Here is a 25,065-nt window from a genome sequence, read left to right as displayed (position 1 = left end):
CTTACCCGAATCCCCGCGCTGCGGCGACTTCTTCCTTACCTTAGCAAGATGGCCGCCAGGATCTTCACCCACGATGCACCGCGGGTCTTCTCCCATGGTGCACCGTGGGCTCTGTGCGGTCCATTGCCGATTCCAGCCTCCTGATAGGCTGGAATTGGCACATGTGACGGGGCGGAGCTACGAGGACCAGCTCTCCGGCACGAGCGGCCCCATTCACCAGGGAGAAGACTGGACTGCGCAAGCGCGTCTAATCGGGCGATTAGACGCTGAAATTAGACGGCACCATGGAGACGAGGACGCCAGCAACGGAGCAGGTAAGTGAATAACTTCTGTATGGCTCATAATTAATGCACAATGTACATTACAAAGTGCATTAATATGGCCATACAGAAGTGTATACCCCCACTTGCTTTCGCGGGACAACCCCTTTAAGGCTCATGCGCACGGGCGTATGCGTACAATGCTGACATCTCCCCACAGCGATTTACGCATTCTATAACCATACGCTCTGGCAGCAGAGACTGCGTATGCCCGAGTATCACACACGGACATTGTGGGGTGGGTGTATGTATTGCGTATGGACAGCCTATACAAGTGTAGGGGCTCACGCTGCGGATTATCTCTCTCATGTATCGACACGCCCGTATGAATCCAACAATGAAAGCGCACCGACCTTCACGGACTCCATTCACCATGTGTCACATGTCTGCACAACGCATGTATGATACACGGGGAGGACACGCGCATGAGCCCTTAAAGGGGCAGATTTCTTTTAGTATAATGAAGTCCAGACTTCCAGAGATTTTGACTGCATTGAGATTCCCTCTTATAAGGAGCCTTAATGGCAAAGTGGAGACTTTCGTCAGCTGCAAGGAAACCATTTGCATAAAAATGTGTCCTTAGGGGTCCTAATGCTCGGCTACAGTCAGTGACCCAAAGAAAACCATGAATGGGGTTTACAGGGCTGGAAAAACATGGCTGCTTTCTTCCCAAAACAGCGCCACACCTGTCCATGGGTTGTGTCTGGTATTGCAGCTCAACTTCAGTAAAGCGAATGGAGCCAAACTGCGACCAACCTGTGGACAAGTGTAGAAAGCGGCCGTTCTTCTAACCCTGGAGCCCCCCCATACCCCAATGAGTGGAGGCACAGGGTTGTGTGGAAGGCAGTTAGATGCAGGAAGAGAACCGTATAAATAATGGACACATTGTGGACAGCCGGCGATCGTCTGATTTACGATTGGAGTATTTATTACAAGACTGGAGACATGAAATGTATGTGTTAGCCCTTCTAGCATATTAGATGCGATGGGTTCTCTAATACAACAATTTAGCTCACATTTGAAGGCCATCATAAAAAATTAAAGATTATATATGAAAAAAATACCATTTGCTGTAACAGTACAAGTAGTAACATATAGAGGCTACACCGCATATATAGTCAGGAGAAATCCTCAGAGGAGCAGAGTAAAAAGAAGTATAAAAGAATACAAGATCCCTAATCCTCCCCCGTGGCGGCCGTATACTCGCCTCTGGCGGAGGCCGTGTACAATAGACCTACTGTGCTAATATCTGTAGTGTTTGACCGGTTGTGTAACCAATCTTTTCGGTTTGTCCAGAAAGAGTTATAACAAGTTACATGGACGGAATTACTTTGATAGCTAGTGTCCTGCAGCTAACGCACCAGAGCAATAAAGCATTACCGACGCCCGCTGCGCAGAAGGCGGGGCGCACCCTCCTGCCCAGAGCAGCGACGGCACCAGCACCCCAGGGATTTGGTCCTCGTTAAGTGAAAGGCTGGAAAATGGCTCTCTGCAAACAGAAGAATGCAGACCTCACTGAGGTAACGGAACGAGAACCTCCACGTAGTTCAGGGGGAAGAATCCCGACATCCCGCTGATCATTCCTTCATACCAGTTCTCATCAATCTGATTGGTCAGCGTGATAATATCCCCTTCACGGAAGCCAAGCTCGCCGTCGTTCTCAGGATCAAAATCATACAACGCTCTACAGCACGGCTGGTCGAGCGGAGCTGCAAGTAGGGGGGGAGAAGGAGACAAGTTAGCGTTAGGGGAAAATGGCTTCCGTTAACAGGAATCTGCCCCCCAGGTTTGACCCTTATAAACCCCTGGCAGCAAGTAATCTGATCAGTCATTGGGATATACATTATGCCCCATTAGCCCATCATACAGTTAATAATTAGGTTTTTAAACATCCTGTTGTGTATGCAAATTAGTTTCAAAAAATCTGATAGGCAGACCCGGACCGCTGCAGCCGCGTGCAGTCATTACTATAATACAGCCCTCCTGCTGGAGGAGTATGGCAATGCCTACATCATTCACAGGCCAGTTCTGGAAGTCAGAGCAGAACGGGTGGCCGCCCCAGAGGAGACGGGGCAAGGGTGCCCGCCCCAGAGGAGACGGGGCAAGGGTGCCCGCCCCAGAGGAGACGGGGCAAGGGTGCCCGCCCCAGAGGAGACGGGGCAAGGGTGCCCGCCACAGATCAGGCTCCTAGTGCATACGCTGGTACCACTCCGACTCCTGGAACATAGTCTACATCATCCACGCCACCCAGAGACGGGGAAGCTGGGTTACAATGAAGACTGTGGGAACGATCCACATGCACACCGGACTGTTCAAACCTAATTTACAAATGGCGATGAATGTTTGAAAAGTTAATTTTCAAAGGTACGATGGACTCAAGGGGCCATAAGATCTACATATATGGAAGCCATCCTGCTGACAGATAACATGCTGCCACTGGTTTATAGGGGCCACACCTGGCGACAGGTGGGCTACAGGTAGGCACAAAGCCGGTCACTTACTGGAGCTGCGGTTGCTCGGTGTTCTGGCGGGCTTCTCTGAGCGGAAAGACGACGAAACTAAAACAAGAAAAACAAAAAGGAAAATCCTTAAGAACAAGTAACCGTTCTGCGGTACAGAGGGTCAAAAGTAGGAGGCAGGTTATGTATTACATACAAAGAACATGGAAATGCTGAGATCCGGAGGGACGGAGCGCTCTGCACATATCCAGGTACTAAATTACCCCGATCGGGGCTGATCTTACGGGTGTATGACTGCCTTCCATGACATCACAGTCATGTGATCAAGGTCCTACCTCCAAGGACCATTGCAGAAGTCTCCTGCCCAGCACCGCAAGGGCTTCTGGGAGGTGATGGCTGTTAGAGGTAGGGGGCCAACATATCATTGGGGAAACACTGTGGCTGTCATATATGGGGAAGAGTAAAACAAATGTCAACTTAGCTTTAGTAAATAACTACAAGGACAGGGGAGCAGAGATACATGAGCATTCACACTCGTTTCAAAGCCGCGGGGCAGGCTGTCCAAACAGATCATAATAGTGTAATCACAAGACCGCTGAAAAGAAGATCAAATAGTGCCGAGCGCTACATAAAATGAGCAAGGAGTAGATAACGAGCGAACGCTCATCTGTACTTGGAAGTTACGGAGCCGCACAGCAGGAATCCCTACTGCTCCCAGATCACACGAACCGCGCAACAATACAACACAACGCGCATTTGGGGCATAAAAACATAATGCAGATAATACATGATAGAAAAGAGTTATTCTTTCCGAGGAAGTGAAAAAATGCAAAAACAGTAAAAAACATAAGAAAAGTAAAATAGTCTCTCCTAAAAACATTTATATCGAGGTCCCATTTAAGGCTAATTTCTCAAATTCAATAAATTAATCCTACAATTAAGTCAAGTGATAATTACAAAAATAAGATTGTTCTATTAAATAGGACGGCAAACTCCGTCACTCAATCCTACCCATCCCTGCAATACCAGTTACAGCCAGGTGATGGCACTCTAACAAATGTTTCCCTAATATGGAAACACATTCTCCAATGCAACGAAATGGTAAGTCAGTTACTTCCAGAAAAGATACAACAGGAAGAAATCACCATTATTGTAATCAGCCGAATTAATCCCATTGTTCTATTTTCTGTTAAAATATCAATAAACAGTATGTCTGTATATAAAAAACATGTATAAAGTGGTGATGTAGATGTGTGTGTGTGTATACACACACACACATACATATATACATATTATATATATAAATAGGCATAATATAGTTTCAATTTTGGCTGGAGTGTTTCTATACCCCCTTAAAGGTTGCAGCTGTTAGAGACTATTGTGACCTTAGTAAAGCATTTGACAAAGTATTTCATACCATAATTATTGAAAAAATGACCAAATCTGGGATTAACAAGGCAACAGTTAGGTGGATTCACAACTGGCTGAGTGATCGTACTCAAAGAGTGGTCATACATGGCTGCACATCCAAGTGGGAGAATGTATCAAGTGGGGACCACAAGGATCTGTCCTGGGCCCAGTGTTGGTCAACATTGTTATAAATGATCTGGAGGAGGGAATTGGTGGGAAACTGATCAAATTTGCCGACGACACAAAGCTAAGAGGGATAGCTAACACTAGGGAAGAGAGAGAGTATTCAGAAAGATCTAGAAAAGCTTGAACAGTGGGCAGCGACTAACAGAATAGGATTTAACAAGGAGGAATGCAAAGTCCCACATCTGGGCAAGAAAAATGCAGAAAGCACATACAGAATTGGAGGAATTGGGCTAAGCAGCAGCATATGGGAAAAAGACTTGGGTATACTAATAAAGCATAGACTGAACATGAGTCAACAATGTGATGCAGCAGCCAAAAAGGCAAACACAATTCTGGGATGTATTAAGAGAAGCATAGAGTCTAGATCACGTGAGGGCATTATACCCTCTACTCTTCCTTAGTCAGACCTCATCTGGAATACTGTGTCCTGTTCTGGGCACCCCACTTTAAAAAAGACATCGACAAACTGGAGCAAGTTCAGAGAAGAGTTACCAGGATGGTGAGCGGACCGCAAATCATGTCCTATGAGGAACGGGTAAAGGATCTGGGAATGTTTAGCAGAAGAGAAGGCTGAGAGGAGACTTAATAGCTGTCTACAAATATCTGAAGGGCCGTCACAGTGCAGAGGGATCAGCCCTATTCTCATCTGCACAAGGAATGACTAGAAGCAATGGGATGAAACTGAAAGGGAGGAGACGCAGATTGGATAGTGAGGGGGATCAATGAGTGGAACAGGTTGCCACGGGAGGTGGGGAGTTCTCCTTCAATGGAAGTCTTCAGAGGCTGGAGAGACATCTGTCTGGGATGATTTAGTGATCCTGCACTGAGCAGGGGGTCGGACCCGATGACCCTGGAGGTCCCTGCCAACTCCACCATTCTATCATATGTATGCAGCCCTCTTCATTGTAGGTCTATAGGACTTATGAAATACTGGGCTGTTACCTCGATATCAATCAAGAGAAAGGGATGTTGTGAATCTTACCTGGCGGCTTGTTTAGAGGGTTACAGGAAATGCCTCCATTGGAATGGTCAGCATCGCCATAATCATAACTTTCCTGCGTCTTCACTTTTATTTCTCTCTTGGGCCGGGAAGAAGATTCGCGAACGCTGACCTTGAGCTTGTCTGACAACTCCTCCAGAATCTGAGCTGCTTGACGGTGATAATCTACCTGCGCCTCCACCAGGGCCGACAGCTGGCTGACTTGTTCTACCTGTAAGAGTGTAAAGATCATACAGTGAAATGGCCACACACTCCCCCCGCGGGGGCCAGCCACACACTCCCCCCGCGGGGGCCAGCCACACACTCCCCCCGCGGGGGCCAGCCTGTCCACGAGAAATCGTGGCATGTCCTAGCTTTTCACGTCCCTCGAAATGAATTGCCTATGGTTTTCAATGGGACAGTAAAAGACATTGCACGCCGTGCGATGTGTACATTACTGCAATGCGAGGTTTCGAATTGAAAACAATGGGAAACCCTTGCTGATCCATAACTCACCTGAGAGCCGCTACTTCACAGAAGTGATGGGAGGCACTTTTGCTGGAAAAACGCCTTGCATCGGTGTGAAAATGCACATTGGCGAGTGCGATATCGGGCCAAGTTTCGTGGCCCAAGATGGCGCTCGTCCGAGTATAGGTAGCCTAAGAGTGAATATTTTATATTTTGGCCAAGTATTCTTTTCACTTTTGGCGGACCGAGGGGCCTAAATGTGGTACCAAGAGGGAACTGGGATCTTTAAATTTTGAAGGTTTATGCAGGAAAAAGTATGGATGAAATATGTAGTTTCCTTCCTTTTCTCGCTCTTGTAATGTAATACAATTCATATAACCAGGCAGATTTAGAGGACAGAACATTCTGACCACGGTACGATGCAGAACTACACCAAATATATGTAATTCCCACCTACATGGCTTCAAAGCCTGACATCTACTGCCTTCAGATGGTATATGGGCTCTGCGAGTGCCCCAAGCATCCGTCTACTGAAAGGTTTAGGCATGAGAGTAGAGAGGGACGAGGGAGACAAAATGTGGCAACAAGTCATCAGACTTCCATCAAAGAAATTCTGTAAATAGGACTGATTATTATATGCATCCATGAGGTCCAAGTAAGATGCTCCCATGTCATAAAATAGTCCTGGAAAGGCATCTAGAAAGTGAATGAGGAGACTTATAAAGCCCTGCAAGCTCCTCTGGGAAATATATGCAAATAAGGGAGATGGAACAATACCTCTGCAGCGCCACCTATAGGATGGCAGGATTCCTGCAAGTCAATGTCCATATAATATAATCCATATAATCATTGCTATAAAGACCCGTATTAAGGGTCGGACATCGATTTGCAGGAATGCTGCCTTCCAGTAGGCGGCGCTGCAGAGGTATTGTTCCATCTTCCTTAATTGCATAAAATAGTCCCTGATGGTGCAGGTGGGTTTCCAGACAAGTGTTTTATTTTACATGCTTTTTATTTCCTTTTACCATTTTCTTCCCTGCATCAGGAGGCAGCGGGAACAACATACGCCCTCCCAGAAGTCTCTGCATGCAGTTCAAAGATAATGGTGATCCGATGCTCGCTGACCACTATCAGCAGTGATCTGCATACACAGATCCTGTCCTCTGCCCATCCGACTGCTGAAGCTTGTGAGGGCATCCAGCTGTCACCAGTCTCCACAGCAAAGGCATGAACGCAGCAAGGAAGATTCCTGCATTTGGGTCCTACGACAGGGACCACTTTGGGATATTTTGTGACATGGAGCTGTCATCCCAATTTCTTTAATGGCAGAGCACTATGCGGAGCGATCGTCCATTAAAGAGGACCATGTATATTTACGCCCAGCTGCACAGGGCATCAGCAGATGGAACACAAATATATGTATTGTAGTCAGCTAGATGGCAACAGAAGAAAACCATCAAGGCCAGAGTGAACTATTTGAATTCAATGGGAGCTGCGCCTGCAATACCAACCTTGGCCACTGCATTGTGAACAGAGCTGTCTGCTTCTTGCTCCATTCGTAATGACAGCTTGATATCAGCTGGATCCCAAACGGCGGACTTGCATCGATCAACTACTGATGATGTATCCCGATGATAGGTCAATAACAGTAAAGCCCCTGACAACCCTTTACGTTTTATTGGTGGATGTAGTTCATAGCACTCGGTAATTTGTAAATACATGACAGACCTCTTCTAGTTACACATTCGGGCGGATGGATGTAATGTTATGACCGATCCTTCTATACACAAAGGTTTCAGGGCTGCAGTTTTGTAACTCAATCCCACCTCCTCAAGATGAGATTTGGCATCTCCGAACGGACGCTAAGAAATGTCTTTATATTAACCCTTTCTTATCCACTGACGTCTAAAGACATTCTGATTGAAGGCGGTACAGCTTCAGATGTCGGAAGACGTCCGGCCAGGTATTCCTACTATATATTACTGGCCGCTCTGTTGTTGGGGGCCTCTCTAGCATGTCCAATACCGCAGTACTGGCTCTAGCCAGAAGGTGGCACCATTGTATAATGGCAGAAACAGAAAACCCCCTAGGAAACCCTGAATCAAAAATTGGATTGCAAAGGGTTAAACAACATATTTGCACTTAAGGAATAACAATAATGTCTGCTTCTTACATCCGTGTCCAACAGATTGAGCATACTGGTGGTGGCCACCTCCTTGGACTCTATGAACTTCTCCCAGGCTTGCCTCAGCTCTTCATCCGGGATCTTTCCTTGGCGTTTCTTTTTGTAGTCATAATCCAACCTGCGGCCTTCTAATTTCTTCAGATGGTGCTGAAAGGAACAAGAGGTGAAGGTGATGGAGGTTGTACAGGAAGGAGCAGCACACAGGGGGCGTCTAAGGAGGGACGCTGAACCAGAGACCCCTTCATTCTCAAGATCTACGGAAGTAACCCTTTACAAGGAAAACAAAAAGAAACGAGCAAAATAAGAAGAAAAGGAATACTATTGTACAGAATAACCTTTATATAGCACCAACATATTCCGCAGCGCATCATCCTTGTGAGCCGCTCTGTATAATACAAGAGTTGTACAGTAATACTACGGGCTGACATTCAATAAGATGCAATTAAAGGACTTGGGCCTCAAGCTACTATAATGGAATATCGGTACATTGGGAGACAAAATTCTAAAGGTCAGAAAGGGTCGGCAACATCTTGTACATCGGTCATGTGACCGCTGCAGCCAATCACTGGCCTCCGTGCTGAAGCTAGAGTGTACGCATGTGACCGCTGCAGCCAATCACTGGCCTCCGTGCTGAAGCTAGAGTGTACGCATGTGACCGCTGCAGCCAATCACTGGCCTCCGTGCTGAAGCTAGAGTGTACGCATGTGACCGCTGCAGCCAATCACTGGCCTCCGTGCTGAAGCTAGAGTGTACGCATGTGACCGCTGCAGCCAATCACTGGCCTCCGTGCTGAAGCTAGAGTGTACGCATGTGACCGCTGCAGCCAATCACTGGCCTCCATGCCGAAGCTAGAGTGTACCGCATGTGACTGTCGAGACCAGGAATGAAGTACATGAAATAATTGCAGTAGGAAAGGTGGGGGAGAAAGCAGCGAGACAATTAAAGGGCGAGTAATAGTCTTTTTATTAAGTATGGTTTCCTGGAATTAGAACACTAAAAAAAAAAATCCCCCCAAAAACCCTTTAAAATTGACAAAAGAATAAAAAGCAAAACCTAAAATAGAAAACTCACCGGAATTACAGCAAAAGATTGTTTCTGGACTATTCTAGGATCTGATTGTAAGCGGTCACAGAGGGCGCTGAGAACGGGTATAGGTTATGGTTATTATGAAGGATATTGCTTATACTGGTCGCCTGCGGCATTGGGGAAATGTGAGGGCAGGGAAAATATTCTGATAAGAAAACATGTCTACCTGGGGGAAAGATGAAGAAAAACCCGAAAAACCCCTTTAAGGACCAAAACCTTTCTTTTGCCCATATTATATCTATCTCCATATCCCTGCAGAAGTTTGGGAATGCCCCATGTATTGGACAGAAAGTCAGAAATATACGTCAGGTGCGCTCCTCATCTGACAGATATCTGTGTGTGAATATACCCTAGTAGAGAGTTACAGCGCTTGGATATGGCTGTGACCGGCTATGGTCTGTAACGCTGCCGACAAACCGTTGTCTACAGTTTAAGGCCTCCCTCACGGACGTTTGCAGAAAGGCGATTACTGCGGCTTTTAGCACAGCTAAAGAACCTGAAAAAAAAAAAAAAAAAAAAAATCAATACTGCCTAGTAGACGCCGTCGGTCCCTGCTGATGCTCTCCAGGGCTCTGTGCAGGCTTCCAGGCACTTGTAATCCCCGACAGACCATCTTTTGCTGATGCCATGGGTTGAATACCATGCCTCCAGCAAGAGATTGCTCTGATTGCTCGAGCCATTTAATGAATGGCTGTGATTGGCCAAGCGCCTCAGCCAATCAGAGCAATCTCTTGCTGGAGGCGGGGTCTTCAATCCCCGTTATCAGAAAGAGATGCTCTTTTGGGGATGACAAGTGCAGGGGAAGCCTCCACAGAGCTCCGGAGAGCAGCGTCCGGAACCCAACGGCGTCTGCTAGGTGAATATTGATCCCCCCCCCTCAGGTAGTTTAGCTAGGGTGCTTAATGCTGCCAAAAACACGGTACCAAGTTGTGCCGCATGTTCGGCAGCGCTGAAACTGCTGCCCATTCATTTCAATGGACAATGCAGGTCTAAAAACGGACAAAGATGGAACATACATCACTGTCAAAGCATGGCAGTGATGTATGTGTGAGCAGCCCACTGAAATGAATAGGAGCGTTGTATAGCGTTTAGCGTTTACGCCTGTGTGGGAGCCTGGGGCTTATCTGTATGGTTTTATAAGCAGTTCAGCGGTTTGTTTTTAGATTCCATTTTCGGTACGTCGGCTGTTCATTGAATTCTATGACGAAGGCCCAATGTCCGCAGGCAGATTTGAATTGTGGAATCCACGCATGCGATCCGCAGTTCAAGTCGCCCACAGCGACACATGGGCGCCCACAGCTGCATGAAAGCATAGAGATTTGATCTGCGGATCTTTGGATGTGGAAATAAAATTGCGGCATGCTCTATGTCAGTGCAGTTCAATTCAAGTCAATGGAAGCCATCCGATCCGCAGCCGCAGATTCTGCGGGAAAGCTGGAGTTTAGCCAAAAAAAAAAAACCTCTTCTGTACTGCGCAGGAGCCGGACAGGTACACACGGTCCTCGGCCGCGGGCAGGGTCAGATACCGCTGAGGGCTACCGCATGCGGAGTCCAACCTGCTTGTGGACATGAGGCCTCAGAAACCGTGTCATATCTTCAGCATGCTGCCACCACAAGGCCTTAAATCGAAGCGCTGCGTGCGGACAGCCCCATATGATAATACCGACGCTCACCATCTGACTGCAGCGATTCAACCCCCGCCACAAGTAGTGTAAATACCGACCACTTAGAGTGATGTGTAGCAGCGGCCTGTAACGCCCCGCTTCATCGAGTCTAACCTGGATTTCTTTGAGGTCCTTGTCAGAAAGGTTTTGCAGAGGATCCAGGAAGTTTTGCTTTACATCTATGTCCAGAGAATCTTTCACTTCTGCAAGTCTCTTCATCGCCTCTCCGGAATCCAACAAGGCATTACCTATTAGTAAAGAAATCACATGATAAGCAGGTCGTTAGTGAAATTACACTAACAGACGTCAGGCAAGAATGTGAGCGGACACAAGACTGATGGCGCCTCTCCTGTGGGCCGTGCCCAACATTACCAGTGTATGGGAGGCCGTACGGAGAGACCCTTTGGGAGTACCTGGCTCCCACACACTGTCTGCAGACTGTAAGGATCACCCACAGCAGTTCCTGGAGCACTTGTACCGCAGGGATGGTATTGCAGCTTCCAGCCACCATGGGGAGCTCATCACAGCAGACAGAGCTAGGTCTTACTTTCGAGGGAGGCCTTGCATTAGGACTTCTACTAGGTCTTATTTTCGGGGGAAACATGGTAGTTATACAGCCAACAAGGTCCTCGACAGAAGAGCCCTCACGTCACCATCAGAGGCGACACTTCCCTTTGTAAGGGCTCGCTCACATGGACGTATCTTATATAGAAATAAGATTTAAAGGTTTCCATTCCGCTCACCAAATTTAGATTCTTCTCCAAGTTCCTTCCCATAGCGGACCATGCTTTCTCCCAGAAGACCTTCTGGTTGAGGATATCCTGGATTCTTTACTTGCCCTCGAATTTTGGATACGGTGTTGAGCATGGAAAGCTTGGCACGAGAGGCTGGCCAGAGGAGAGAGGAAGGAACGGTCAAGATTACCAATGAACACGACACACCAGAGTACTTCAAAAGATGGCCTAGATAGGATGTATAAAGCTGAAGGCCCACATGGCTGCTGGGGCCGACCTCCTACCACGTGTCAACCCCAAACGTTAGCAGCGACATCCTGTACACAAGGCTGGAGCTATTATGTGGGAGCCAATGTGACCCGTATACAGGATGCCACAGGTCACATGATGCACCGCGGTGAAAAGAACGAGAGTATCAGCATGGGGGGGGGGGGGGGGATACAGTGTTTGAAGTTTTGACTGCAGGGTTTGTTCAGCTGAAGTCATGAAGGAAATGTACAAGTCCTGACCTTGACAGTCTGAAAGCCATGGAAAGAGATCTGTAGTCAGAGTGCAGAGGTACACAACAACAACGCCGCACATGAAGGGGGGAGAGACGGCCCATAGAGTGCCACATGTATTATCCAAGGGAGACAATCCCAAGACCCGTTTCCAGGAGCTGCTGACATCTATAACCTTCGGTCGGAGCACCTGGAAACTGCTCTACACATTCTCCACCTTGAAAAATAGCTTTGATAGCCAGGCCACCAAATGAAGAGCTTGGAAAATTCCACAAGTGCATCAAGAGATTTGGCTGTTAGCACAAGGCGACTGCAGACTAGTCATAGTGATTGCATTTAGGACTCAAATGATCCTTCCCATGAAGCATCTGTCCTCTCAGCTGGCACGGCTATACCCGCGTCTTACCCAAGGATGCCCATAGCCTGGCTCAGAGGCCTTGGGTTACAGCAGCAGGTCAGCAGTAAGTAGTGAAAAGGAAGATGCTCACATGAACAGGAACTTGCAAAAAAAACAACTAATTGTTAGGCCCCCTGCCCACGGCCGTGGGGAAAAAAAAAATCACCAGCAATATTCCGCCGCAGGGACGAAGGGGGAGCGCTGACAGGTCTCAGCGGTGAGTTCATCTAACAGACAGGCTCACTGCGGAGAATCGCGGCATGCTACAATTTAGATCCCGCGAGTGAAGAATCGCTATGGAAAGCTTCACACAGCGTGATCGCCGGTGGATCATCACCAGTGGACAGGCAGCCTTAACCTTGCTGGCATGGTCTGCGATGTAAATCATCAAGGAGACGGACCAGTAGATAAAGTTATTTCTTTAAAAGAAAATAAATAAAACCATTTACTACACGCTTCAGTCCAGGACCTGCCCCTTTGTCACCCCGATCCACGACCCGCCCCTTTGTCACCCCAGTCCACAACCCGCCCCTTTGTCACCCCAGTCCACAACCCCCCCCTTTGTCACCCCAGTCCACAACCCGCCCCTTTGTCACCCCAGTCCACAACCCGCCCCTTTGTCACCCCAGTCCACAACCCGCCCCTTTGTCACCCCAGTCCGAAACACTTGGTAAAATAAGGACCAACAAATACACTTGTATTTTTTTTATACCATTTCCTAGAGGTTTTGGGCTGAGATGACACAGAGCCGAGTCCTGGTTCAAAATACATACGTGGTATTTTACACACTGTCAAAAAAAAAAAAAAAAAGAAGAGAGCCCCCAGAAAACGTCATTTTGCTGCAAAAGTCAGCATGCAGTTCCATCTCAGGCAGATCTGTAAATCATGAGTTGTGGTGATTAGATGGACGGTCTTGTCACCTGAGGCTCTAAAAAAGGTTTTCTCTGCTGGCCTAAAAGGCTCCTTCACACGAGAATTTGCGCTCGCCTCATTACAACCTTTTTGCGCATGTATCCGTGTATCCAACTATACTTTTTTTCATAAATCCTTTTTTGTTATATTTTTAAAAATATCAAAACAATAGGGCATCATAGAGCGGAGCACATTATATGATATATATTAGAGCTGCGATCACAGGGATCCTTTGTCTCGGCCCCCGAGGAGGACATGCAGGAGACATTGGAAAAGCTTTCCAAACTTATAGCCAAATGATCGCACTCATGTAGCCGGTTGGTGCGGGCCGCTTCCCCTAGGCGGGAGTAAAGCGAGCAGAATACCCGTGATGGTAAGAGACATATCACCCCAATACTAAACCAGTAAATCTACAGGGGAGTATAGAGAATGTATCGTCTGCTCCATCTCTGGTTGTTTATCGATACATTGAAGACCGCAACATTTCACAATGCCACATTACAGCCGGCATCTGAGGAGAGCTTTTCCTATATGGGTATGGGATATTGGTTTAGGTTACTTTAAGGCCTCATGTCCACGGGATACTTGTTATATACTTTTGGCGCAGGGTTATACATACATGTTCATAAACATTTTTTTGCATTTTTACAGAAAATTGGAAACTTGAAAAATGTACCCGATTAAAACAAAAAGATAAGGATGTAACACTTGACTCAAAAACAACCGCATACATTTAGATGCACAAATCCATCGTCATCCATGTAAAACATTTGGTCACAGTGTAATTTATAAAGACTCCATGTATAAATACCAGGACATATTAAAACACAAAAATACAAAATCTAAAAAGGAAACAAGTCAACCGGTGACAGAAGGTACCTGGGTTTGGTTGGAGATACTCAGTGGTCTTAGCCAGCACTTCAGACACTGCTTTACTGGTAACATCGACCTTCTGCAAGAACACAACATAAATAAACTACAGACGTGCAAACAAGTTTATACCAAATTAATTAATTAGAATTCCTACAAAATAAAAAAACATGACCGACCAATTTCAGAACGAACACCGGCCCACCAGCTAGACTAAGCCTGAACCTGACAGAACGCAGCAGATTCAAGACAGAAAACCCCTTGTTAGGTTTGGCATTGAAGCCTGGTCAGGGTCTTGTTGGCGATTCAACCATCAGAAGTGCTGATGTAGGCCAGGATTTAGATGTGCTGCAGGGGGTGAGATCCTTCCAGGTGCCACAGCCAGTAGAGAGATGTACTAGGAATACGGTAAAGGCTGCACAGAGCAACAGTGACGCTGATCTTGTGTTGCATTTTGGAAGCAATGACTTGTTCTAAAATAAATTTAAATTTCTGCACAAAAAGAATTCCAACATTTTAGGCAAGAGATCTGCAAGAAAACACGATCCGTTACATCTTCATAGATTTTGCCAGTCTAATCAGATGAGCAACACTTCATATCTCAGAGATTAATGCATGGCTAGGACAGTGGGGTCAAACTGAAGGTTTGGGATAGGTTAGACAAGATGTCAGTAGGTGGTCTAACAGAAAAGATAGAGGAGTACTCGGAGAGGAATTCAGAATTTAGTTTTGCCAGACATTTAAATAAGGTGAAGGAAACAAATTTAATTTACAAGGACGATTTCTGTCCCCTGCCAGTTAGGTTGAAGCAGTGTGCCGTTAACTCCAAAGACATGGTGCTTAATATTGGGTGCGGAATTGACGTAACTGCTAAGCTGCATGTAATGTTCCCCACACCATGTGTACTAATGCCTGTAGCAATAGTTTAGACCTGGCTTCCATAACAGAGACCTAGTTCAAGGATTGTAATGACTGGGAAATAGCTGTACCTGGATACACGTTGTACAGGAAAGAGTAGAAAGAAGAGGCGGTGGAGTAGCTATTTAAGTCAAGGACAGTGTTAAATCAATGTGATTCAAAATACATGCCAAGAACTAGACACTTTCTGGGTCTGCATGTAAACTAAGGAGGAAACTAATGTAATACTGGTGTTGTACATAGGCCTCCAGGGCAAACTGAGGATTGTGACAACTTTTGTGGTTGATTAAATTACTCAAATGTCAATAAAAGGAAGATAGCTTTTACAGAATTCACAGTGTGGCAAAAAGGACTTGCCGCCTTTATCCTGTCCAGCAATACCCAGATTATGTCGTTTGCGTTTTACTACTTTTAAAAATTAACAAGCAGTCGCCGTCTTCAGAGACCTGAAGTGGATTTTATTTTATCAATGGGCGATGTGAGAGGCTTCCTTTTTTTGCCTGGTAAGCTGTAGTTTTCATTACTACCATTCTCTTATAAATACAATTTTTTGATTACTTTTTATCAAAAATTTTTTTTTTGGGGGGGGGGGGGGGGGAGAGGGGGGAGATGGGATGACCAAAAAGCCCTCCATTCTGGCATCGTGATTTTTTTTGTTTGTTTGTTCCACCACATGGTAATAGTGCGATATTATAGTCATTCGGGCTTTTACAAACACAGTGATACCAATTATGGTTTTTATGGTTTAGATTTTTATATGGAAAAAAAGGAAAAAAGTTTAACTCGTTTTTTTTAATTTTTAAGAATTTTAACCAACCCTTTTTTATATCTCTTCTCAGTCCCCATAGAAATGAACCTGCAATCACTTGTACATTATACTGCAATACTTCTTTGTTCAGGACATCTGACCATACACCCAGGAAGAGGGTAAACAAATCTTATCCCCAACAGTTACCGACAGATAATAATGTGGTACGGCAGGCAAGGCAAGGCAAAAAATATATATATATTTTACCTTCTCCATTTCCTTAAAGTCTTCATCTAGTTTTGTCCCTTCTGCTCCTCCAACCTTTTCACTTACAAGCTGAAACAAAAAAAAAAAAAAAAAATCACAAGTATGTTTATGTAAGACACAATCTTTTTATTTTATTTTGATTTTAAGAAATCTAGTAAGTTAGTTACTTTTATTTAGTTTTCTTTTTACATTTAAAGCATTTCTGACTTTTCAACAAGTTTTCTAAAACTTCTAGCAGGTTCTACTATTGTACCTTGTCACCACCAGAAGCTAGAGGCTGACCGCCTTAGGTGCAGTAGACGCCCCTTGTCACACCCCTAGCTTTCGATTGGCTCATGGGTTCAGTCCCGTTATCCGCTTATATGGGAACTGTATGATACTTCTTTTAATGAGCCTTGTCTTGCATTTGCTTGTCTAAACAGGCTGCACGACAACAAGCGGTGACGTCACTAGCTCAGTCAAACAATAATTAGCTCGTCTGAAACCGCCCCCCCCCCCCACCGGACCACTCCCGAGCAGAGGAACAGCAAAGAAACCGCCCCCCGCCGGACCACTCCCCAGCAAAGAAACCGTCCCCCGCCGGACCACTCCCCAGCAAAAAAACCGCCCCCCCGCTGGACCATTTTTGCATCACTTGCACACAGTGGTTTCAAGAGCATATTTCAGGGCTCATGAGAAAGGCCGAGTAGTGGGGACGTTACATATAGTCGGTTCTCTATGTTGTCAGCACCCCTGCTGTGATTTAGTAGGCGCAGGGATGCAAACAGATTCCACTAGAAGGGGTTTTACATCATTTTAGAGAAAAAAAAAAAAAAAAATTCACAATGGAAAATAAAAATAATTCATACTCCCCTCATTAAACCCATCGCAACTCCAGTGCTGGAGCTCCAATCACGGAAGAAGCTGCAGCGAGCTCATGCCAGTTTTTGTGCATGTGACCACTCAGCCAGTGACAGGCTGAGCGGTCAGGGGTACAACGGACAGCACGTGACTGCCACAGCCAGATGGCAGCGGGATACTAACTGCCCAGTGACCTATGAAGCGCCGCTCAGCGCTAAAACTAGGTAGCCCAAATAGATCCTCGATACACAGTGGCGAAAAAAAGCTGCCATGTGGTAGACGGAGAAAATCTGATTACTAATTAATAAAACGCGCGTCTGACTTCACCACTTCTAGGCGTTACGTAGAGGTGAGGGAGAGGCCGGCGAGGTGAGGGAGAGGCCGGCGAGGTGAGGGAGAGGCCGGCGAGGTGAGGGAGAGGCCGGCGAGGTGAGGGAGAGGCCGGCGAGGTGAGGGAGAGGCCGGCGAGGTGAGGGAGAGGCCGGCGAGGTGAGGGAGAGGCCGGCGAGGTGAGGGAGAGGCCGGCGAGGTGAGGGAGAGGCCGGCGAGGTGAGGGAGAGGCCGGCGAGGTGAGGGAGAGGCTGACCGTGAGGTCTCCGCTGATAAGATATGCCGCGTGTTCTACTGCTAGGATGACTGATCCAGGCTGACGCCCTACAAACCAACAGCAGCGCCTACTTCAGCCCAGCACTGTTAACACACAATATGCCATATTGTTCCCCGGCTGCGGACTCCGTGTTATATCCTTCAGGCTGCGATACCAACAATCACAGGGATCCCCTGCTATACTGCGGTTCAATGATTAGAGTTTTTCGCTATATCATGGAATTTTGCGGTACATGCAGGAAATCCAGTACGCCACTAGCGCTGCCAATGTGAGATTGTACACAGCACACTATTGGCTGATGGAATGTGTTCTGTATCCTGGGCGCTGATTGGCTCACTGATCGCAGCATCGGTCTGATTGCTCACTCTTGCGATTGTTCGGCAGACTGATCTGTATAAATATAACGCCGCTACTTTGCTGATTTTCACGTATCGCGGGGGTCTCCGGAACGTAACCCCCGCGATAGACGAGGGATCACTGTACTTTGGTATAACAAAAAATACATTTGGCGCGGTCCCACATTGAGGTATTTGACTTGGAATCAGGTTAGATTTGGCTTTTAGGCGTGTTGCCCCATGTATCTCCACAGATCTGTCCGCCTTTGTTCTGATGTTGCAGCCATATACCGTCATGCCGGCGGTTAGCGGACCGGAGAAGCAGAACCGACCAACTGGTTTTGTTCTTGAGCTGTGCAGTGTAACAATTTGGTTAAGCATTACGCAAAGTCATTTCGAAGCCCCTTTGAGGTTACATCGCGCGTCCCTTATTGTTGTGTGAGGCTGGTAGTACATTTTCCGTGTTCGCGGGCACAAGTTGAGCTTGTATGTTGGATTCCAGCATCACAGCCACCATAGTTCAGCGATGGTCACATGTCAGACTTTGCACAGCCTTCGCGGTTGCCGCGGTGCGGTTGGTGGGACCTCCATGCTAGCGGCTGTGGTGCTTCGGGGATATGATATCTGGAGCTGAAGCTTTACAGAACCTCCCGTCACACATACATGTTACATCCATACATCCATGGAAATTCTCAGCAAAATTGGAGCTGGTCCAGGGGGACCCCGGGTCCGGGTGACGCGGAATGACCCCGGGTCCGGGTGACGCGGAATGACCCCGGGTCCGGGTGACGCGGAATGACCCCGGGTCCGGGTGACGCGGAATGACCCCGGGTCCGGGTGACGCGGAATGACCCCGGGTCCGGGTGACGCGGAATGACCCCGGGTCCGGGTGACGCGGAATGACCCCGGGTCCGGGTGACGCGGAATGACCCCGGGTCCGGGTGACGCGGAATGACCCCGGGTCCGGGTGACGCGGAATGACCCCGGGTCCGGGTGACGCGGAATGACCCCGGGTCCGGGTGACGCGGAATGACCCCGGGTCCGGGTGACGCGGAATGACCCCGGGTCCGGGTGACGCGGAATGACCCCGGGTCCGGGTGACGTGGAGTGACCTATTGGGCTTTTTTGATCACTTTTATTGCAGCATAACTGGTTAATACCTTTGCCTTACCCAAACACGCCAATGTCTTTCTTGAATGTCAAACTTTTTGTACACATTGGCACAACAGGATATTTGTACATTACTTTACAAATCAGCGTGCCTTTAACCCTTTAAAGACCAAACCCCTTTTTGTGTGAAACGCCACAGGATTGGCTTCCTTTTGTCTCCCGGAATTACCGACGTTTTTCATACAGAACTGCTTGAAGTTGTTTGCAGGGTATCATTTTAGGCGGTGCACCCATTGGTGGTTAACCCCTTCCTGCTGTGCTCAGTTTATGCTTTGTCACTGTTCTAGAGCTTCTATTCCCGCTGGCACAGAGGTACGAGGGCCGGCGCTTCACCACTAGTTCTTTCTAATGGGAACATTTAAGTGGATCCACATAAAATACTAAACTTTTAAAACATTTTAAAGAGACTGTCACCATCTTTTTGCACCCCTCTCTGCGCACCTTTAGGTAGTGCCGCTCACACTGATTACATTAGATATCTGCTGGGTGGATCCGTGCAGGAGTTTGGGAGAAACTTGCATTTTATCAGTAGCAGCATAGAGGACTTGAAGTAGTCCTGGATATTCGCTAGCTCCACCCACCCTGCCCTCCAGCCAATGACTGACTGCTGTCTGCCTATTACTGGACATAGAAAGAGCTGCCAAGCATTGGCTGGAGGGTGGGGTGGGAGTGGCTAGCCTGCAAGCTCATGAATATGTAGGACTAATTCTGTTTGGCTGCAGCTAGTAAAATACAGGTTTCTCCAAAACTCCTGCACAGATCGCACAGCAGACATATCACTGTGATCGATCAGTGTGACAGGCACTACCTTAACCCCTTTGTGATCAAGCCTGCTTGCGCCTTAATGACCAGGCCAAATTTTGGCGATCTGACACGTGTCCCTTTAACATAGAATAACTCTGCAGAGGTTTTGCATATCCAAGTGATTCTGACATTGTTTTTTCGCCACATATTGTGCTTCATTTAGGTGGCAAAAACAGACCAATAGCATTTGTGTACATTTATTAGAAGCGCCAAAATTGGGAAAAATTTGAAAAAAATTGACATTTCTTCTCCTTTTCAACTGCAATACCTCAAATATGGGCAAACATACCGTACAAATTTTTGATAAGATATATATTTCCATCTGTTTACTTTATTCTGGAAGCACATTGGAAAAACTTTTGGTATTTTTAACCATTTGGGAGACGCACAAATTTAACATTATTTATCAACATTTTGAGGAACACTTTATTTTCCTGCACCGAGCCAAGATTGGAAAGGCTCCTAGGTGTCCGAATGATAGATAACCCCACAAATGACCCCATTTTATAAACTACACCCCTTAATATATTCACTGAAGGGGGTAGGGGCGTATGTTTTTGATTGCCTGCGAATTATCAGATATCACACGGGCAAATACTGCACGCATAATATGTGGTAATTTTACACTTGTGTGAGCCCGGCCTAAAGCCCCATTTACATAGGATGAATATCGGGCAAACGAGATCCGCCACAGGATACCGCAACGCCCGTGGACAGTGAGCCTTAGGCTGCTGCTGTCATCTTCCAATCTAATCAGATTCTATGGGCAATGGCTCCATGTTCCCTTGCGGCGGCTTGGATCTACCCCCCCCCCCCCCCGCCCCCCTATTTAAATTTAAATTTCCATTAGATCAGCTTGTTTAGTTACCAAATTAGAAAAATAGAGCAATTAAAAATAAACGACACATCAAAGCAACATTAAGGCCTCCTGCCCACGGATGGAGCGGGATGCGCCCGCGGTATTAATGGAGGCCTCCTGCCGCGGAAAAACGTGGAGAATTGAACATGCTGCGATTTTTTTCCTGCGGCAGAATCCCGCATGTGAGGACTGAGCCACGAGGTTCAATAGAACCTAATAGTTGCGTCATTTCGCCGCGGGGAACGCAGCAGACATCCGTCCGTGGGAATTAGCCCTTATGTATAAGAAAATGGGTTTAAAAAGAAGATATTCAGCCACTAGAACGAGAATACTAGCAACGCAACATTCGGGACGCCCATCTGTCGCCCGCCAGTCCGAAGCCTCAGACCAATCATGGAGAATTACTTTCCGACCAGCTGGGAGCGGCCGATCCTACGGCCGACCAATGAGACGCCGGCGACTAGAGGTCAGTCTATGGAAAGGGCAGGCGACAAAGTTTAAGTAAACTTATTACTAGTCTTCACCGCACAGTCGGACCGCTCTGCCACAGATCTGCTGAGGTCGGACGGTCATGGAGCGCCGGCCGCTACAACATAAATGAAGGTTTCAAGTTGTTGGATATTTTTTGACATCTTTGGTTGTTTTATCCTTCATATAAGGTAACGGAACAAGCTGATCTAATGGAAACTAAGGCCGCGCTCCCACGTTTACCATGTATTCCGCGCACAATGTCTGCGGTGTGACATGCGGTAATTCGCAGAAAGTCAAATACATTGCCTTGCGCTGTTTTGCCCACATTGGCGAGTGCGTAATACGAGGGTATAAGAAGAACGCAGCGTGCTCCATTATGCTGCGCATTACATGCGAGAGACCATTATTCTCTATGGGCGCATTATGAACGCCGCCCATACGGAATTGCCTTAGGGGCGGGGTATATACGCGCTGCTGCGATGACAGAGCGGGAAATGTAGACAAAAAAAGCAGGAGGAGGATTGCGCATGACACAGAGATACGCGGTCATACGAAGTACAATATGGCTGCCATACGTGCGGTGGGCCGGCTCATCAGCGGTTAGACCCCGCACGATTCACACAGGGTTTTACGTATATGGCCATGTGAGCCCGGCCTTAGTTTTTCCCGCATGGGCGATATGAGCTGACAATATGCGATTCGCATTGATGTACACGCGTTTTTTAGGCGGGTGGTGAAAAAAATAACATTGCGTGTGATTCTTATATCTAAAACGGTAAACGCGTCGCACGCAAATCGCATAGCATGTGGATGTGGTGGGTTTTTTGCTGCCCTAGGAAATAATGGGCAAGAACTCCCCAAATACAGGACTTCTGCCTCTACCTGAGGAGCGTCGCTTGTGCCCATTACCCGATTGGAAGTAACAGGTTATTTTCATGTGCAAGTTTTATCCGTCTCGCAATCAGGCAGAACTGACATTTACCCGCGTGACGAGCGGGTCGGACTCCAGCTGTGAGCCCGGCTGGTGGCCCTGCGGACGGCCCTTCACTGTATTGTGCGTGTCCGCAGAGGCTCGCTGGCCGTCAGGCGCAATACTGTTCTTTTCTTGTTCGTATTTCCCGCAGCGTGGCTTAGCGATGACGCAGGGACCCGCAAGCCCACATGTAATATTAACTGCACATGGGCTGCGGGCTCCACGCCTCCAATGACATCAATTAAAACACGTCTGCGCAGGCGCCGATCGCAGAGTCCGCAATTCACATCCAGTCGTGTGCGCCGGCCTGACAGTGTGGGGGGAACGTGAGAACGATGAACTTCGGGCATTTCGTTTTACTTTAAATGGATGTTAGAAGTTCTAGATTTTTTCACCCCGGACATTTTAAACCCCCATCAGTCTTTAGAAGGCGGTCCGTAGGAGCTAAAGAAGTACGGCCACCATATGCAGGGGGTCCAGAGGAGCCACAGTGCTAAAGGAGTACGGCCACCATATACGGGGGGGGGGCGGAGGAGCCGCAGCGCTAAAGGAGTACGGCCACCATATACGGGGGGTCCGGAGGAGCCACAGTGCTAAAGGAGTACGGCCACCATATACGGGGGGGGGGGGGGGGGGGGCGGAGGAGCCGCAGCGCTAAAGGAGTACGGCCACCATATACGGGGGGTCCGGAGGAGCCGCAGCGCTAAAGGAGTACGGCCACCATATACGGGGGGTCCGGAGGAGCCACAGTGCTAAAGGAGTACGGCCACCATATGCAGGGGGTCCGGAGGAGCCACAGTGCTAAAGAAGTACGGCCACCATATGCAGGGGGTCCGGAGGAGCCGCAGTGCTAAAGAAGTACGGCCACCATATACGGGGGGTCCGGAGGAGCCGCAGCGCTAAAGGAGTACGGCCACCATATACGGGGGGTCCGGAGGAGCCGCAGCGCTAAAGGAGTACGGCCACCATATGCAGGGGGTCCAGAGGAGCCGCAGCGCTAAAGAAGTACGGCCACCATATACGGGGGGTCCGGAGGAGCCGCAACGCAGAAGGAGTACGGCCACCATATACGGGGGGTCCGGAGGAGCCGCAGCGCTGAAGGAGTACGGCCACCATATACAGGGGGTCCGGAGATGCCGCAGCGCTAAAGGAGTATGGCCACCATATACAGGGGGTCCGGAGGAGCCGCAGCGCTGAAGGAGTACGGCCACCATATACAGGGGGGTCCGGAGGAGCCGCAGCGCTGAAGGAGTACGGCCACCATATACAGGGGGGTCCGGAGGAGCCGCAGCGCTAGAGTACGGCCACCATATACAGGGGGGTCCGGAAGAGCCGCAGCGCTGGAGCATGGCCACCATATACAGGGGGGGCCGGAGGAGCCGCAGCGCTGAAGGAGTACGGCCACCATATACAGGGGGTCCGGAGGAGCCGCAGCGCTGAAGGAGTATGGCCACCATATACAGGGGGTCCGGAGAAGTCGCAGCGCTGAAGGAGTACGGCCACCATACACAGGGGGTCCGGAGGAGCCGCAGCGCTGGAGTACGGCCACCATATACAGGGGGGTTCGGAAGAGCCGCAGCGCTGAAGGAGTACGGCCACCATATACGGGGGGTCCGGAGGAGCCGCAGCACTGGAGTACGGCCACCATATACGGGGGTCCGGAGGAGCCGCAGCGCTGGAGTACGGCCACCATATACGGGGGGTCCGGAGGAGCTGCAGCGCTGGAGTACGGCCACCATATACGGGGGGTCCGGAGGAGCCGCAGCGCTGGAGTACGGCCACCATATACGGGACCCCCAGTGATGATGTGTCCCGTCCCCCTGTGATCGGCCAGGACCCCCCAGTGATGATGTGTCCCGTCCCCCTGTGATCGGCCAGGACCCCCCAGTGATGATGTGTCCCGTCCCCCTGTGATCGGCCAGGACCCCCCAGTGATGATGTGTCCCGTCCCCCTGTGATCGGCCAGGACCCCCCAGTGATGATGTGTCCCGTCCCCCTGTGATCGGCCAGGACCCCCCAGTGATGATGTGTCCCGTCCCCCTGTGATCAGCCAGGACCCCCAGTGATGATGTGTCCCGTCCCCCTGTGATCGGCCAGGACCCCTCAGTAATGAGAGTTCCATGGACAGCGAGTGCAGAGCTGCGAGCAGCGCCCCTATGCGGTCACACCGACCCCCGCAGGCTGTGCCCCCGGCGGCCCCCGCACTCAGCGCCGGAATGTGGGAGCCCCGGGCGGCGGTGGAGCACAGGCTGCAGCCCGGCTGCGGGAGGAGGCCGCTCACCTGACTGGCCTTGTAGAACTGCTTCTTCAGCCCCGCCACCGACATCCTGCCGCCGCTGCCGCCCGCCGGCCGGACTGCAGGGAGTTTGGAAAAAGCCACCAACTTGTGAGCCTCTCGGGGCTCCCGGGTCAGGAAGTTACATGGCAGGCGCCACTTCCGGTATGAGGGAGGAAGCGGGGCGGGGAGGCGATGCTGGAGGCGGCGGTACCTCAGCGGTCAGCAGACAGTCCGGCCCGAGCCCCGCTGTAGTATGAGGCGGCAGCGGCCCCACAGCTACCCCGCCGCCCGTCCGGTCCGAACCCCGCTGTAGTAGGAGGCGATGCCGGAGGCTCCACAGCGGCCAGCAGTCCCGCACCAGTCCGGCATGACCCCCCGCTGTAGTAGGCTGACATGACTGATAATCCGGCCGAGACTCCCGGTGATAGTTGATACTTCACACCGAGACTGCGGGGCGCTGGCGGATCTTAGTGTGGGGGCGAAGCACAACACATGAGTACCGTATTGGCCTCGGGGTCCGGTCAGGCTGCGGGAGTACCGTCCCGGCCTCGGGGTCCGGTCAGGCTGCGGGAGTACCGTCCCGGCCTCGGGGTCCGGTCAGGCTGCGGGAGTACCGTCCCGGCCT

At 49.1% G+C, this 25,065-nt stretch overlaps 1 protein-coding gene across 1 annotated transcript; it reads right to left on the bottom strand.

The window, feature by feature from the left end:
* Positions 1-1,225: 1,225 nt before the first annotated feature.
* Positions 1,226-24,613, bottom strand: SH3GL1 (SH3 domain containing GRB2 like 1, endophilin A2). The gene is made up of 9 exons (XM_066574452.1): positions 24,444-24,613; positions 16,104-16,172; positions 14,180-14,252; positions 11,501-11,644; positions 10,872-11,005; positions 7,996-8,154; positions 5,358-5,586; positions 2,822-2,878; positions 1,226-2,029 (listed from the first exon to the last, which is right to left on the bottom strand). Exons 1-9 carry the CDS (start codon positions 24,486-24,488, stop codon positions 1,833-1,835), a joined length of 1,107 nt encoding a protein of 368 aa, XP_066430549.1. The 5' UTR covers positions 24,489-24,613; the 3' UTR covers positions 1,226-1,832.
* Positions 24,614-25,065: the final 452 nt, after the last annotated feature.

The sequence above is a fragment of the Eleutherodactylus coqui genome, chromosome 7 (assembly GCF_035609145.1).
Source record: "Eleutherodactylus coqui strain aEleCoq1 chromosome 7, aEleCoq1.hap1, whole genome shotgun sequence".
NCBI lineage: Eukaryota > Metazoa > Chordata > Amphibia > Anura > Eleutherodactylidae > Eleutherodactylus > Eleutherodactylus coqui.
The sequence above is the reverse complement of the archived record's forward strand: the minus strand, read 5'-3'. Positions and strand labels throughout refer to the sequence as shown.

Bases quoted from the DNA above. Each gene is read 5' to 3' on its own strand.
- SH3GL1 (XM_066574452.1), bottom strand. From the start codon at position 24,488: ATGTCGGTGGCGGGGCTGAAGAAGCAGTTCTACAAGGCCAGTCAG. The intron at 14,253-16,103 runs GTAAAATATATA...GTGTTCTTGCAG, and splicing joins ACTTTAAGGAAATGGAGAAG to AAGGTCGATGTTACCAGTAA. The intron at 8,155-10,871 runs GTTAGACTCGAT...TGTTCCTTTCAG, and splicing joins AGGACCTCAAAGAAATCCAG to CACCATCTGAAGAAATTAGA.